Below are 15,556 nucleotides of genomic sequence, written 5' to 3' on the forward strand. Positions count from 1 at the left end.
TCTTTATAGGATTGTACATTTTTCCTCTCATTTCAACTAGTTGCACTATGGGATACTTCCTGAGTATTTTATAAGAGGCATATATGGCCACATACATGTGACAATGACTTCATGAAATTACCTCCTCAGTGTATGTAATATACAAATTCTGAAGTCACTTCAGTAAGAGTAACACAAACTCTCCACTATTGGGCACTTTAGTGGTAACATAAAACACAATGAAAAATAAATATTCAAAATCTATGTAGTAACATGCCATACCAAAACGCCCAGGACTCAAAACACCCCAAATCCAGTTATACCTGATCTTACATGCAAAGGAGTAAACCAGGGGCTTAATCAGTTATCCTGAAAATCTGGAGCCAGTTTTTAACTCTAACACTGAATAAATACAGAATCAAAAACTAGAAACAGAAACCCCAAGTAGTCAGGCTCTGCATGCAGTGTAACACTGGTGAAAGAGAAACAGAAATGTCTTTCCTCTACTACTGTGCAAGATACAAAGACAGAGATGCTGTACGTTCCCAAAGCGAACATATTCTAATCAATAAATTTAAAATAAAGGTGTACTGAAAAATGGCCTGCGGTAGTATAGGCGCGGGTTTTGGGCACTCACAGATCCATTTTTCAACACGCTTGTAAAAAAATGCCTTTTTTAAAAAAAGTTTGCTGAAAATGGACGTGCGGCAAAATAAAAATTGGTGCGCGTCCATTTTGGGTCTGAGACCTTACCGCCAGCCATTGACTTAGCAGTAAGGTCTCATGCATTAACCAGGCGGTAATGACCTATGTGCATAGAATGCCACTTGATGCACGTAGCTGATGCATGTCGGTAACTCCAAATTGACAAGCGTTGGGCGCGTGTAGGTGCCTATGCGGCTTAGTAAAAGGGCCCCATAGAATGGCAATATATCCTTACCTTATCCCCTATTTGCTGTCTGGGAATTTTATTTTTCTAATCACATTGGTTTTGGTTAGGGTCACCGTATCTGCGGAGACAAAAAAAAGAGGACACAAAAAATAAAAATGATTTCTACCTTTGCTAAAGAAATATTTAATAGTAGCAAATGTGTAAATGGCTTTTAGTTAATGAACACACATCAAACAGTGACTGACTTACAGTACAGTAGTAAGTAATAATTTACTTTTCAAAAACTTCTGGATTTGAGTTTGACCGAGTCTGAGCCCAAGCATATTTTAGAAGAGAGGATATCCCTCAACAACTTTGACTGGCTTCTGACTTCTGAGATACATATGAAAGCCTTTACATGAGTCCAGACTGATGAATAGGCCAGAGATGGTTTCACTCATTTTGCGGGTAGGTGTGTGGGTCATAGGCACAAGAAAAAGAGGATATTTTCCTAAAAATAAAAAAAAAACGTGGAGGACATATTTGAAGAAGTCCAAAAGGAGGATATGTCCTCTTAAAAGAGGACGTATTGTTCTACCCCATATTCATGGAGGCAGGATGTATTGTTATGTTTATTTAGTATGAGTATTATTCAATTGCATTGTCTGGGTAATGGATAGCGCTGTGTACTGGGGCTCTCCCCTTATAGTTTGCAGTATTCTGTGATTGACTCTTTGTCAACTTTCCCTATTGGCTGTTAGCTCTGAGCTAGGGCCAGCCCTCCCTCTCTGCTCCTTGAGGCTGTGTGAGAGAGCCCAGTCTTGCTAGCATACTTTTGTGATCAGCTGCTGTTTTAGGGTCTGATCCCTCCTTAATCTACTGTAATTCCATCAAGAGTTTTCACCATCTCCCCAAGTTATTCCCCTTTTATTTTCCCTGAGTTACTCCCCCTTATTCTCCTTTGAGTGTTACAACTTTTCCTCTCAGTTGGGCTGAGGTTCTGGCCATCTCCTTGCCTCTGGGGTGGCTAGACACAGACTCTGTGCAGAAGGCAACAGTTTTGTCTAAGCAACTGAACTGTAAATTGGATTTTCTTTGTTTATTCTGAGTACTACAATAAAAAGACTTGCTTAAGATCTGAGAATCTACTGGTAAAGCTTCTACTTGGGGATGGTATAAGTTGGCTGTTGAAGCTACTGTATACTTATGAACAGTACATGTATGGTAACCCTAGCTTTGGTCTTTTTTCTTCGTTCAGTGCTTCCTTCTTTTTTTTTTTTTTCAGGGTATCTGTGACAAAACAGTGGGGTTTAAGCCTGTAAACTGTATTATTTCTTGAAGTGTATTTCTCTAGTTTGGCCAGCAGGTGGTGCATGTTTATGTTTAAAGCTGGTACAGAGTAATGACTGTTTCTTCTTTAGTCTAACATAGATAGGATGTAAGATTCAGTATACTTTTGAAAACTTGTTGTTCTGGGGTCTGATTGGCCCAGGAGCTCAATTCATATAGGATGAACTGGCTTTTTTCCCCAGTCTTAGCCAGGGAGAAAAGAGAGAGGCCCTGTGAACAGTTATATTTGATAACTTGTGAGCAGCTATATTTCCTGTACTCTCCAGGCACTCTTCTGGTAGTGAACAAATGTTTAGATAGTTTAATAACTGTTCCATATTCAGTTACCTATTGTTATGTGCTGTTTTGTTCCATCTGTTTTTATTGTTCACTGTTCAGTATTTTCATGGCAATAAACATTTTTAGTTTATTGTCTCTGCTTGTCTGGACTAAGAGTCCTGGTGGTCTGTGTGTTGGGTTTATGGGTGCTTTCTAGGAACTGTGGGACCACTGGGAATGTGGCCCCAGTAACCTAGAAATCATTTGGGAACACACCTTGAGAGCAGGAGACTCGCCCAGAGGCGGTTGGGACCCAGCCAGTGGTAGGAGGGTGTTAGTGTAGAGCACAAGCGGCAGGTGCAGGCAGACCTGAGCTGTGCTGGGGATAGACCCTCTAAGTAGCTGCAGTGTAGCCCCAGGTGGGTGGCTAGGCATTTCATGACAGACCTTCTCCTTCTTTTTTGTGGCAGCATGGTAGGATTGTCAGACTCAGTGTGTGGGTGAGGGTCATCATCCACTAAGTGGCTCAGAGTTTTTTATCTGTAACCCCCAGACACAGAGCACAGTGAATGAGTGCAGCAGTAACAGGGTTCTTTCCCCATTCAGTTTTTTTTTTGGTAGTGTTAGGAGATTAGCAGCGTGCTGATGGCAACTGGCAGTGGCCAGCAGACACCGGAGATGCCTGACCTAACACAAGAGCAACCTGTTAACCACAGCGAAGAGGAGCTGCAGGACCGGCCTGTGCAGAATTCTCCTGGGGTGAGAGCAAATCCCTTATGGACAGAGACCCACGAGTTAGCAAGGACAGATGCCACACCAGATGAGATCTGGCAGATCAACATGCTAGAGTGACAGTGGCTAGACCAATAGCTGCAGTGGCAAGAGGAACAGAAGAAGCGACAGTGGCGTGAAGAGCAAGAATTCCAGCTCGAAATGGCTTGTATCCAAAGCTCCCACCCAATCCCCGTTCCAAGGCCCGAAGCAGGATCCACAGCCTGGATCGGGCCCAACTTGTTTGCGCAGTATGATGATACCCGTGGTGACATTGATGGATTGGGTCTGTGAGTGCTTTCTAGGAACTGTGGGACCACTGGGAGTGTGGCCCCTAGTATGCTAGAAATCACTGGGGAATAATTTGAGAGTGGGAGACTTGCCCAGAAGTGGTTGGGACCCAGTCGGTGGGAGGAGGGTGCTAGTGTAGAGCACAAGTGGCAGGTGCAGGTGGACCTCAGCTGTGCTGGGGATAGACCCTCTAAGTGGCAGGGTAGCGCCAGACAGGTGGCTAGGTGTTTCGTGACAGTCTCCTTTCCATTTTTTTGGTTGTTGTATTTTCTCACTCCTGTTTGCTTCATTTCCTCTCTTATATTTATCTGACTTTGATTTAGCTCAGGTCTTCCCAAACGTTTCATATGAAGGGCCACATAGTTTATTTCAAATCACAGAAAGGGTCATATGGAGGTAGGGAGGAATGCCATTTGAAGAAAAGTTTGCTAGAGAGGGAGATGAACCATTTCTGATCTTCCCAGAGGTTTGGAATGCTAGGAAAAGAGGGAAGTAGAGAGCATGGTTCCTAGGGGTAAGGCAGATAATCCCAGTCTCTGTTTTCTCTGCCTTCCCCAGCATCTGCCTCCTGGGGGAATGAGAGATAAATGGATGGTAGGATGGGTGTGTGTGTGCCACACTGTCTTCCAAGGCTGCCGAGAGACAGAGCCAGGCCTAGGCAGGGACGCTGCTACCACCACTCCCCCTCCACTTGGGCAACTGCCTCTGCCCCCCTTAGCTTCCTTCATCTGCTCCACCTTTGGTCTATCACTCTCCTGCTTCTGTGTGCTGGGACCTGGGTTATCGCGTTAATTCAATCACCCGGGTCCTGACACACAGGAGCAGGAGAGAGACCAAGGGAGCAGAACCTTATGGCGCCGGGTCCCCACTTGGAGGCTGGGCCCGGGGAATCTTCCCCCACCCCCCTTCTCGGCAGCCCTGCTCTCTTCCACTCCCCCCCCCCCCATATATTCTTCTTTCCTTTTCCCATCATTTCTTCTCACTCCCCTTTTTTCCCCCCTCCTTTTTCCTCTTACTGCCCTTTCCTCTGATTCCTGTCCTTCAGGGCCACCGAGTGACAAAGCCGAGACTGGGGCAGGGCCGCCCCAACAGGGCCACCACCACCTTGGCCGCCCCCCCCCCCCCTCCACCAGGCCACTGCCCTCCCCCACCAGACTGCTGCTGCTGCCCTCTCCCCCCAGTCACTTACTGCATCTGCTCTTTCCCTTGGTCTATCTCTCTCCTGCTCCTGTGTGCAGGGACCCGGGTTATCACGATTCTGCCACCACAGATCCTTCTTCCTGCCGCATTCCCTCATGCCTATGCGTAAACAGGAAGTACTTCACACAGGAGGAGGTGGGACGGGGCAGGAAGAGGGACCTGTGGTGGCAGAGCATAGTTAACACTTTAGCGCAATAACCCAGGTCCCGACACACAGGAGCAGGAGAAAGACAGACTGAGGGAGCAGAACCTTCGGCCTGTCTGCCTGGCACTGGAAGTCTTGCCGAAGCCAGTCCCAGAGGAATCTTGCCCCACCCGCCCCTCTCTCAATGGCCTTGGTGTCCTGTTTAAATATTATTGGGATCACTGATGCGGTTATGAGTTGTTTCTCAGGATTTATGAAGAAATGAGTATTAAGGTTTAACTAGCACAAACATTTATCAGCTCCTTGGATTCCTCAAGGGTTGCCTCTGTTCTCTATTTTATTTTATTTTATTTTTATAAGTTCATTAGGGGTAGTGTTGAGATCTTTTAACATTCCTTATTATTCTTATGCGGATGATATTCTAATTTTCCCACTGAAAACTACACTTCAAGACCACATGATTTTATGTCTTATGCATTTGAATGTGTCCAAAGTTGGATGACAGGAAGTTTTTTTAAATTAAACCCTGAAGAAAAAGAAAGTTACAAAAAACGATACTATACGTAGGAGTCCAAAATTTAAAATGCCCTCTTATTAATTAAGTTTTTTTGGGTATTACTGTCCCTCCCCAGTTTTGGGAGTTTTGTTGGACTCTAAACTGAAATATGAAACCTTATGTAGGGATGTTAATGAAGATCTTTTATAAATTAAAACTGATGAAGCATATCAAACTTTCCCTGGAAGTCAATCAGTTACAATTATTGTAGCATTACTCTTTTGGGACTACCAGATAAATGCTTGCAAAGACTCCAGGTCTTACCAAATAGAGCTGCTAAATTGATATTAGGAAGGTACAAGGTCTGGTAGACCTACTCCTTTTTTGCTTACAATACATTGGCTTCCAATGACGGCACGAATTATGTTTAAATTATTATTTGTATTTAAAATAATCTGAGATGGTTCTGGTGGTTCTGGTACATATTCTGTACCACTAGGCATATTTTCAAAGCAACTTAGACTTACAAAGTTACGTGGAGGGGCATAATTGAACGGGGCGCCCAAGTTTTCCTGAGGGCGTCCTCGCAGGACAACCCCGCGAAGGGCCAGGGAAACCCGTATTATTGAAACAAGTTGGGTGGCCATCTTTCGTTTCGATAATACGGTCAAGGACGCCCAAATCTCAACATTTAGGTTGACCTTAGAGATGGTCGACCTAAATGTTGAAATGGTCGACCTTAGAGATAGTTGTCCCCGGTTTTCGGCGATAATGGAAACCGAGGACGCCCATCTCAAAAATGACCGAATCCAACTCATGTGGTCCTGGGAGGAGCCAGCATTTGTAGTGCGCTGGTCCCCCTGACATGCCAGGATACCAACCGGGCACCCTAGGGGGCACTGCAGTGGACTAACTGATGCACTAACTGAATGGAAAAAGCCCTTCTCTTACCGATCCCTTAGCGATTTGGAAACGAACGGGCATGCATGAAGAAAATTGCATGCAAATGAGCTGCTCGCTGTTAGCTCATTTGCACATGATTTCCTTCCTAAGGAGGGGAAGCCAGTGCAGAGCAGCCAAGCGTTATGGACCGAAAAGGCAAGAACAACAACAGCCTAGAATGGCTATAGCGTGACTTGTGAAGTTTACTCATAAGACTATGATTTTGCAATCTCTCAGGGCAGGGAAACAATTAGACTACAATGGACGGTGACTTCTCTGTTTCCAGGAAGGCGCCTAACTTACACCCTCTCAGATGCTAATGATTAAACTCAACAATCATGATCAGCCTAATGCTACCCCTTCCAGAACAATCTTGTTAAAATGCATGATTGGATGTCAGCGCGGTGGGTGGAGAACCAGGGAAGCCAAGGTTTAAACCCCACTGCCACTTCTTGTGATCTTGGGCAAAACACTTAACCCTCCGTTGCCTCAGGTACAAACTTAGATTGTGAGCCCTCCAGGGACAGAAAAATACCTACTGAGCCTGAATACGTTCACCTTGAACTACTGAGAGAGCTAAATCCAAATCCCTCTCCCCCTCCCCCCTATTTATTTACATACACACAATTATGACAGTTTCCGAAATCAATTAATACAGGTAAATGGCTATTTGAAAACTGCCACATTCCCTGCAGGAAAAAGTGCACACTGATGGTTCTTTGAGTTGTGTGGCTGTCAAGACCTATTGTTTTGCTTTGACTACTGCTGTTCTCTGCTGCTCCTCAAAAGCTGTTGCCCTAGATGATGGCTGCAGCTGACTTGCAGTTCAGTTTTTGCCAGCAAACACTGGGAGCATCCTGTCCATGTTAGATACTGCAATAATTGCACATACAGGGGGTCGTTTACTAAAGATTAGCTTGAGCTACTATCTGCAGCAGGGCCCATTTTATTCCTATGGGCCCTGCTTCAGATAACAAGCTAATGTTTAGTAAAAGACCCCCACAGTCTGTCACTAATCAGGGAGCATTATATCAGGTATGCTGGTGGATTCTAGAATGGTCCAGTTTAGAAAAAATAATAAGATTTGGATTTTAGTCCTGTAACAAAATCGACATGAAAGGGGAAGGGAATGGGATTTGATATATTACCTTTCTGTGGTTACAATCAGAGCAATTTACATATTATATACAGGTACTTATTTGTACCTGACTTTACACAGATGTTCCTGTTGAAGCAGAGGAAAAGAATTTCCATAGTCACGGCTCTGAAAATCCAGGTGCTGTTTACATAAAGAAAGATGCGCCCGATATAGGTAAGTTGATCTTAAACATACACACACACACACACTTTAATCATTCTGATGCACTAGATTCATAGAGGTATATATTCAGCCTCTGGTATTATTCCCGGATATTCAGTACTGGGACTATGGCCAGGCACTGGCACTGAATATCTGGGGTTATGTGGCCATTTATCTCTTATCCGGTTAAGTGCAATTTTCAGCATTTCACCACCTAAGCAAAAAATCGATAAAAGAAAGCACTGAGTTTTATGCAGTCAAAATCAGGGGTGTAGCCAGACCTCGGTGGGAGGGGAGTCCAGAGCCCAAGATAGGGGGGCACATTTTAGCTCGCCTCCCCCAGGTGCCAACCCTCCCCTGCCACTGTCGACCCCCCCCCCCCCCAGCTGCCGCAAGATATCTTTGCTGGCGGAGGTTCCCAACCCCCGCCAGTCGAAGTCTTCTTCAGCACTGGTCTCCGGCGCGTTCAGTGATCTGTGCTGTGAGTCCTGACGTCCTGCACGTAAGGAACATGCAGGACGTCAGGACTCACAGCACAGATCAGCGAACACGCCGGAGACCGGTGCTGAAGAAGACTAAGGCTGGTGGGGGGGGGGGCAAAGTAGAGGGGGCCAGGACTAAATCTGTGGGGGCCCATGCCCCTGTGGCCCCACCTAGCTGCGCCCCTGGTCAAAATTTGTCCGGTTAACTTGGGCAGTTAAGTGGTGAGTATTGGTACTTAACCGCATAAATGCTGACTCCACCCCTGGACCACCCGCAAAATAGCCAGTTTCAGTTTAGTGGCTAGTGCTGATAATCAGTGGCACTGTCTGGTTAAGTGTCACTGAATATCAAGAGCTAGCCTGCTTTGCTGGGTGGTTCCTTTAGGAGTCGCGATCATGGCTGTCTAATGTTAGTTTCCATCTGTTAAGGACTTGAAGTATAAAAGAATACATCAAGGGGTTTATTTTTATTCTGCTCTTGAGATCTGGAATTTCTTGCCTTCTTTCATTCGTCATAGCTTATCTTATCATATTTTTAGGAAGAATACTAAAACATGGTTATTTCATAATTTTTTAAAAAAATTAGATAAATTAGCTAAATTTAGGTGCCTTGATTTGTGACTGAAAATAGGTTCCTAAAATTATTTTTAGGAACTTAAATCTTGAGGCACTCAGGGTAAATATTCAATTTGGGAAATCTAGGGGGTCTTTTACTAAAGATTAGCTCGAGATCTGCAGCAGGGCCCATAGGAATAAAATAGGCCTTGCTGCAGGTAACTTGAGCTAAGCTTTAGTAAAAGACCCCCCTAGACTCCTAACTCTGAAGGCACCTAGAGTTTTTGAAAATTGGCCTGTAAGCTTTCATAAGGGACTATGTTTGCTGAAAATAGACACCTAAATTTAGTTTGCCATTCACTCTGACATCAGCTGCTTAAATTGGGTGCTTAGTGCTGGAAATCAGTGCTGAGCTTTTAACTTTGGGTCCTTTATACCAAAGTGCAGTGAAATCTGGGCTTAATGTGCTTTAACCAGAGAACAGAAGAACAAAAACTCTTGTAGCCACTTGTTGTGACAGACTTGCCTTTAATGTGTTTTAACGCAGAACTTTTTCATTTTCCAAGCCCACATTTAACATGGCACTCCTGGGAGGATTTTGTAAAATATTTTAATGCAGGTCATGCTCTAATGTTGTCAATGATGGTGCTTATGTAGGAGGTGCTAGGTGCTCCCATGTTAACTCTGCGTTATCCAGTTAGCACACGCTAATCAAAACTGAATAACTCGGGAATGTCCACTCTCCACCTATGACACGCCCCCTCCAAAAAATATTTTAAAAAAATAACACATGGGTTACCGCAAAATACTGCAAAATGTTTTAATGTGTTTTGCCTCACCTACTAACCCGTTTTCTCCCAGTACATGCACTGCCTTGGCCCATGCACTTTATAAAAAACTTATATTTAGGTATCTAGAAAAATAGGCCCCTAAGTTTAAAGGGGCTGATATTCAGATCGTGGGAGATAGCCATGCTGCTTCCCGCAGTCAGTGGCAAACCCGAAAATTAAATACTGGGCTGTATCCGGCCATCGGCATTGAATTTCCAGGCGGTTTTTTGACAGCTATGCATATAGCCAGATAAGCCGATATTCATTGACTGACCGGGTAAGTCATAGCGGCCAAAGATAGACCTGCTGTTTATGTGGGTCTGTCTGGCCACTAAATTTAGCTGGTCAGCCAATCAGTATTGGCGCAAACCGGTTAGTCGCTAAGCACTAATGGTCAGCTGAGATAGCCGGCTATCTCGCGCTGAATATTAGCCAGCTTAAGGCTATACAACCAGCCAGGAGTCATTCCTGGCCGGTTAAATAGCGCTGAATATCGGGGCAGAAGGCATTCATAGTGGTCAGATTTGGGGTGCACATGTAGTAAGTGATTCTATAAGAGGGAGCCTTGTATTACAGAGACTCTGTTTCTCCATTTCTTGAGAGACTACATTGGCTGCCTGTGCATGCTAGAGTACAATTCAAACTTTGCACCGTAGTTTTTCGTATTTTGTATGGTAGGCCCCATTGTATTTAGTTGATTGGGCAACACTTCTTTCTAACGGTGTTCGTAGCAAGACTCGTAATCAAATGCTACTATGTTTTCCATCACCTAAACAGGTTAAAAAATTTAAAATATTTAACTCTTCTTTGTATTATCAAGCTGTTTACATGTGGAATTCATTACCACTGTCGATTCGAGTTATAGCAAACTCTATAATATTCCTCAAGACTCTTAAAACTTACTTTTTTGTAAAATATTTTAATATATTATGCAACTATATGCTACTGTAATTCCATGACGACTGGTCCTGTTGTTTTGATAATGTAATCTGCATGGAACTACTAATGGTCATTGCGGAATAGAAGAATCATCTAACATAACATAATAACACCTACATTCCTGTCTAGAATACTAGCATAACTAGGTATCAAACACTCCCTAACATTTAGTCGCTCATATGTAATATCAGCCATAGAGCTGGGGTAAGTGCAAACGCCTCGGTGCAGCAGAGATACATGTAACTTACAGTAAGTATTCTGTAAGTTATGCATGTAGGTAGGAGTCTTGCCCATGTTTCACCCCCTTGTACCCACCTCCTGTGCAAATGAATCAAGTATTTGTAGAATAGTTCATAAGCAGCGTGTTGACATATGTGCATTTTTTGCTAATATTCTATATAGCAATCCAAAACTTGGCAAAAATAAGATGCAATAAGAACTGGATGCATGAGAAATCCTATTGACAAGAACTATTGTGGGATTTGCATCACTGAGGCGCCGTATCTTAAAACTAATTTGATGCTTAAATGAGGGAGCTATATGGAAGTCTTTTTGAAGTCTATGCTAACATGTTAGCAACTTCAGTCTGAAGTGCAGAACGGGGAACACCTTGAAACAGCTACTGGCGAAACACGTGTCGGCACTGATTCCCCTTTTGAAAATAACTATTCAGATAAGTGATATTTATTGTTTTCACAGTATTTAAAGGTTATATATAAAAAAAGTTGAAAATAGCAAAGACAATACCGTGTTTCCCCGAAAATAAGACACTGTCTTATATTAATTTTTGCCCCCCAAAATGCGCTAGGTCTTATTTTCAGGGGCTGTCTTATTTTTCGGGGAAACATCGGGGTTGGATCGGGGTTGGCCCGCCTGCCCTCCGTCGCTCCTGGAACTAACCTTAAACGCCTCCTTTCACCTTTGCAGCAAGCAGCAGCAGGGCAGGCCACTCCTTCCTTCCGTGTCCTGCCCTCGCCTGATGTAACGTCCGTGAGGGCGGGGCACAGAAGGAGAGGTCTGCCCTGCTGCTGCTTGCTGCAAAGGTGAAAGGAGGCGTTTAAGGTTAGTTCCGCGAGCGACAGAGGGTGGGTGGAGGGGGGGCCCGGCAACCTCGGGTGGGGGGCGGCTTTGTCCGGCTCTTGGCGGCCCTGCTTTCAAACAAAAATTTGCTAGGTCTTACTTTCGGGGGAGGCCTTATATCTACCAATTCAGGAAAACCTCTACTAGGTCTTATTTTCGGGGGATGTCTTACTTTCAGGGAAACAGGGTATAAAAAAATTCTTAAAATGGTAACAGTAAAACTATGGTACCGATGAACAACTGGATGTAAGAGAAATCCTGTTGACACGAACTATTGTGGGATTGCATCACTGATGTGCCATATCTTAAAACTAATTTGTTGTTTAAATGAGTGAGCTATATGGAATTCTTTTTTTGAAGTCTGTGCTAGTATTCTAAACATTTACATACATAGGACTAGATCCAGTAAATGGTGCCCAAATTTGGGCACTGAAAAAAATGCACACTATAAACAGCACTCCGAGTTGGGCCTTATTTATAGAACAGCGCATTGCACCAGGATCCACACCCAACTTTGGGAGTGAGGATTTATACCAACTGAAACCTGGTGTAAATCTTTGCGCTTAAGTTATGCACAGATCCCCAAATTCTATAATACTTTGTGCATCTTTAGTGAACGCCCCGACCCACCTATGTCCATGCCCTCGACTTGCCTATGGCCATGCCCCCTTTTCAGTTGCGCACTAAAAGATTTGCACATGCGTCTTTATAGAACAGCGCTTAGCAACCCTAATTGGAGCCAATTAACTGCAATAATTGGTTGCTAGTGCCCAATTATTTCTAGTTATTGACTCAATTAAATTTCAGGTGCAAATTGGGTGCTTGGTGCCATATATAGAATCTGGAGGCTAATCTCTGCATAAATGTTAGTGCATAGGTCAGTGGTTCCCAAACCTGTTCTGGGGGAACCCCAGCCAATCAGGTTTTCAGGATATCCACAATGAATATTCATGAGATCAGTTTGCATATACTGCCTCCCTGGTTTGCAAATCTATGTAATGCATATTCATTGTGGATATCCTCAAAATGTGACTGGCTGGGGTACCCTCAGGTCAGGTTTGGGAATCAGTGGTCTAGGTTATAGATTACCCTTGTAGTGAGTTCCAGAGAGAGCTGCAGTGACTGGACTGCACAGGGGGAGGAAAGTTAAAAACAGAAAAATGCCCTAAGAATTGCAGATGAAGGCCTTTGTGTTGTGTCCCCAATAAACTGAGCTGGAAGCCCAATGAAGCAGGAGGGAATTAGAAAAATGTCTCCCTTAACTCCCTCTGAAAAAAAAAATATTTGGGGACTAATTTTTTTTTTTAATTAAACTTGCATCACATTTATACCCCACAGTTCAAAGTGGATCCCAGTACACAAGAAGCTGGACGGATCAAGGAAGTTACGAGTAATTATTTTAAAAAAATGTACATACTCATTTATGAAAACTTTTTTTAAAACCCTTCTAATCCATATTACTTATTAGATTGCAGAACAAATTTCCAAAATAAATTCATTGTTGTATCTTTCCAAAATTGAAAATAACTTGAAGAAATAAGTAGCAAAGTCTGAACATCTTTACTAAGACAAACTGCTTGAAAAGAGATCTAATAATTTAAAACTTTTTACAGTTTTTTTTTTATTTTTTTATTTATGAATTTTTCAATTTCTTACAAGTATAACACTTGTTACAGAAAAACAGCCAATCCTAAATATTTAAAGCAACAGATTTAAACAAGAAGTAAATTTAACAGCTTTCTTAGACCTCAAATAAGAGGGGTGAGTTACAAATCTGTGGAGATTTAAAGATACTATTACAAAATTATACGTAATGCGGTTATGTGTACACATTCGTCTCACATCATTTTACTAAATCTACGTGCAGTTGTTTCATATCCAGAAAGGATTTCAGCTGTTCTGGGTCATAAAATGCATACTTTATCCCATTGAGCTTGACCAGGCATTTGCAAGGATATGCTAACAGAAATGAGCCACCTAACTTAAGGACAGCCTGTTTCATTATCAAGAATAATTTCCTTCGTTCATGAGTTACCTTGGTAACGTCCGGGAACATCCACAATTTAGTTCCATAAAACAGTTCTTTTGAATATTTAAAGTACAACTTCAATATTGTATTAAAGTCCTGTTCAAATACCAGGGAAACCAAAAGGGTAGCCCTTTCCGGAACTATTTCAATAGATTGTTCTAGAATTGCTGACAGATTGTTAAGATCTATACCATCCACTCCAAGACCGTCTTTATTTCCTTCTTTTGCACCAGGTCTTGTTGGCAAATAATATATTTTGCTTATAGGGGGAATAAGTTCTTGAGGTATTTTCAAATTTTCCAGCAAGTATTTTTTGAATAGGTCAATAGGTGTTTTACCAGGAATTTTAGGAAAATTCAGTACTCGGAGGTTTAATCTTCTATTGAAGTTCTCAATCTGTTCAATTTTTTTTTGCATTGCCAACTGATTTTTTATCACCGTCATTTTAAAATCTTGCAATTGTACAACATCTTTTTTTAAGTCTTTAACTTGTATAGTCAGATCTTCTTTCACCGTTTCTAAATTTTTCACCAAAACCCTTCTAATCCATATTACTTATTAGATTGCAGAACAAATTTCCAAAATAAATTCATTGTTGTATCTTTCCGAAATTGAAAATAACTTGAAGAAGTAAGTAGCAAAGTCTGAACATCTTTACTAAGACAAACTGCTTGAAAAGAGATCTAATAATTTAAAACTTTTTACAGTTTTTAAAGAAGGAAAAGTAAATAGGGCCATTGATCTTGTAGCTCTAGATTTTAAAGCAAAATGACCCAAATGACCTAATGTTGCTTGGACATTCAGTCCTATGCATTTTTCCTGGAGCCAATGCAGACAACACTAATAATAATAATGCAGTTTGAATACACTCTTCAATATGTCACTTTATTTCCCAACAGATGACGATTCCAGCACTACCTCAGAAGACCTTGCTTATCCTCCTGATGCAAAGGGAATGGTGTTGAGCGGTAAGTGAGTGAAGATCTTTGTGCCAGTTAGGTCTTCTTTTCAGAAGGTTTTAAAGTATTTATTTATTGATATTACAAACAGAAGGTTTCAGCAATGATCACATTGGAGGGAATTCTATAAATAGCACTCAAAAATAGACACTATAAAAAATATCAGCACTAAGCATTACTTTATAAAAGCTGTTCAGGGATTAGTTGGGGGCATGTCAAGATGGCGGATCAGGCTTGATGGCATTCGGAGCGTGTCTGAATCCTTTCGGTTACCTTTCTGAAGAACTTTTCATATCTTTCAGTTATGCCTCATACCAAAAGAAGGGGCGTTGTGAGAAACCTACTGCCGACAGTTTCAGGCACAACGCAAATACAGACAACGCTGGACCGATATGCCACAAGTACACCGCGGTTTACCGGCTCGAGCTTACCCGCAGTGGGGGAAGGTGAAGAAGCGCCCAACCCACAGGGACTAGAAACAACTTTGTCCTCGCCGGATGTGAATCCACTGCCATGCCCCGCGGCTGCTTGGGAGTGTTCGGAAGTCCAGGAACTTTCGGTATCCATAGCTCCAGACTCTCTGTTCGGTGGCGACACTCCCAAATCTGTGGGCGGTATCAACAATGGGGAAAATGTTTCTCCAATGGCGCCTTCACTGGAATCTATTTGGGCCGCAATTCAAACTTTAACTTCTACAGTCACTCAAGCTGCTCGGGAGATGTCGTTAATTGTGAGTAAACTGGATTTATTAACCACTGCTTTCGAAACGTTGAAACAAGAAACTGTGCAAAATAAAGCGCAGGTTCAACAAGAAATATCAGCTTTGTCAACTAAAACGGATTTACTAATTAAGGATAAAATAATAATTCATCGAAAAATAGAGAACTTTGAGAACTATAATAGACGTTTGAACCTCCGGATTCTTAATTTTCCGCGATCATCAGAAATAAACGCTACAGATATGTTTAAAAAATATTTGACTGAAAACCTATCTATCTCACCAAATTTAATACCTCCTATAAATAAAATATTTTATTTACCAATTCCTAAAAGGAGAGAAGATGGGAATGCTGGCTTAC

At 42.5% G+C, this 15,556-nt stretch overlaps 1 protein-coding gene across 6 annotated transcripts in view; it reads left to right on the top strand.

The window, feature by feature from the left end:
• Positions 1 to 15,556, top strand: part of LOC115461542 (multifunctional protein ADE2) — a 192,274-nt gene that overhangs the window by 86,383 nt on the left and 90,335 nt on the right. For 5 of the 6 annotated variants that reach the window (XM_030191416.1, XM_030191418.1, XM_030191417.1 and 2 more), the window contains 2 exons: positions 7,523 to 7,615; positions 14,418 to 14,486. In XM_030191416.1, coding sequence (XP_030047276.1) covers positions 7,523 to 7,615; positions 14,418 to 14,486 — 162 coding nt within the window. The remainder of the gene's footprint in view (positions 1 to 7,522; positions 7,616 to 14,417; positions 14,487 to 15,556) is intronic. The other variant, XM_030191419.1, reaches the window with a different exon arrangement.

Source organism: Microcaecilia unicolor, chromosome 2, assembly GCF_901765095.1.
Source record: "Microcaecilia unicolor chromosome 2, aMicUni1.1, whole genome shotgun sequence".
NCBI lineage: Eukaryota > Metazoa > Chordata > Amphibia > Gymnophiona > Siphonopidae > Microcaecilia > Microcaecilia unicolor.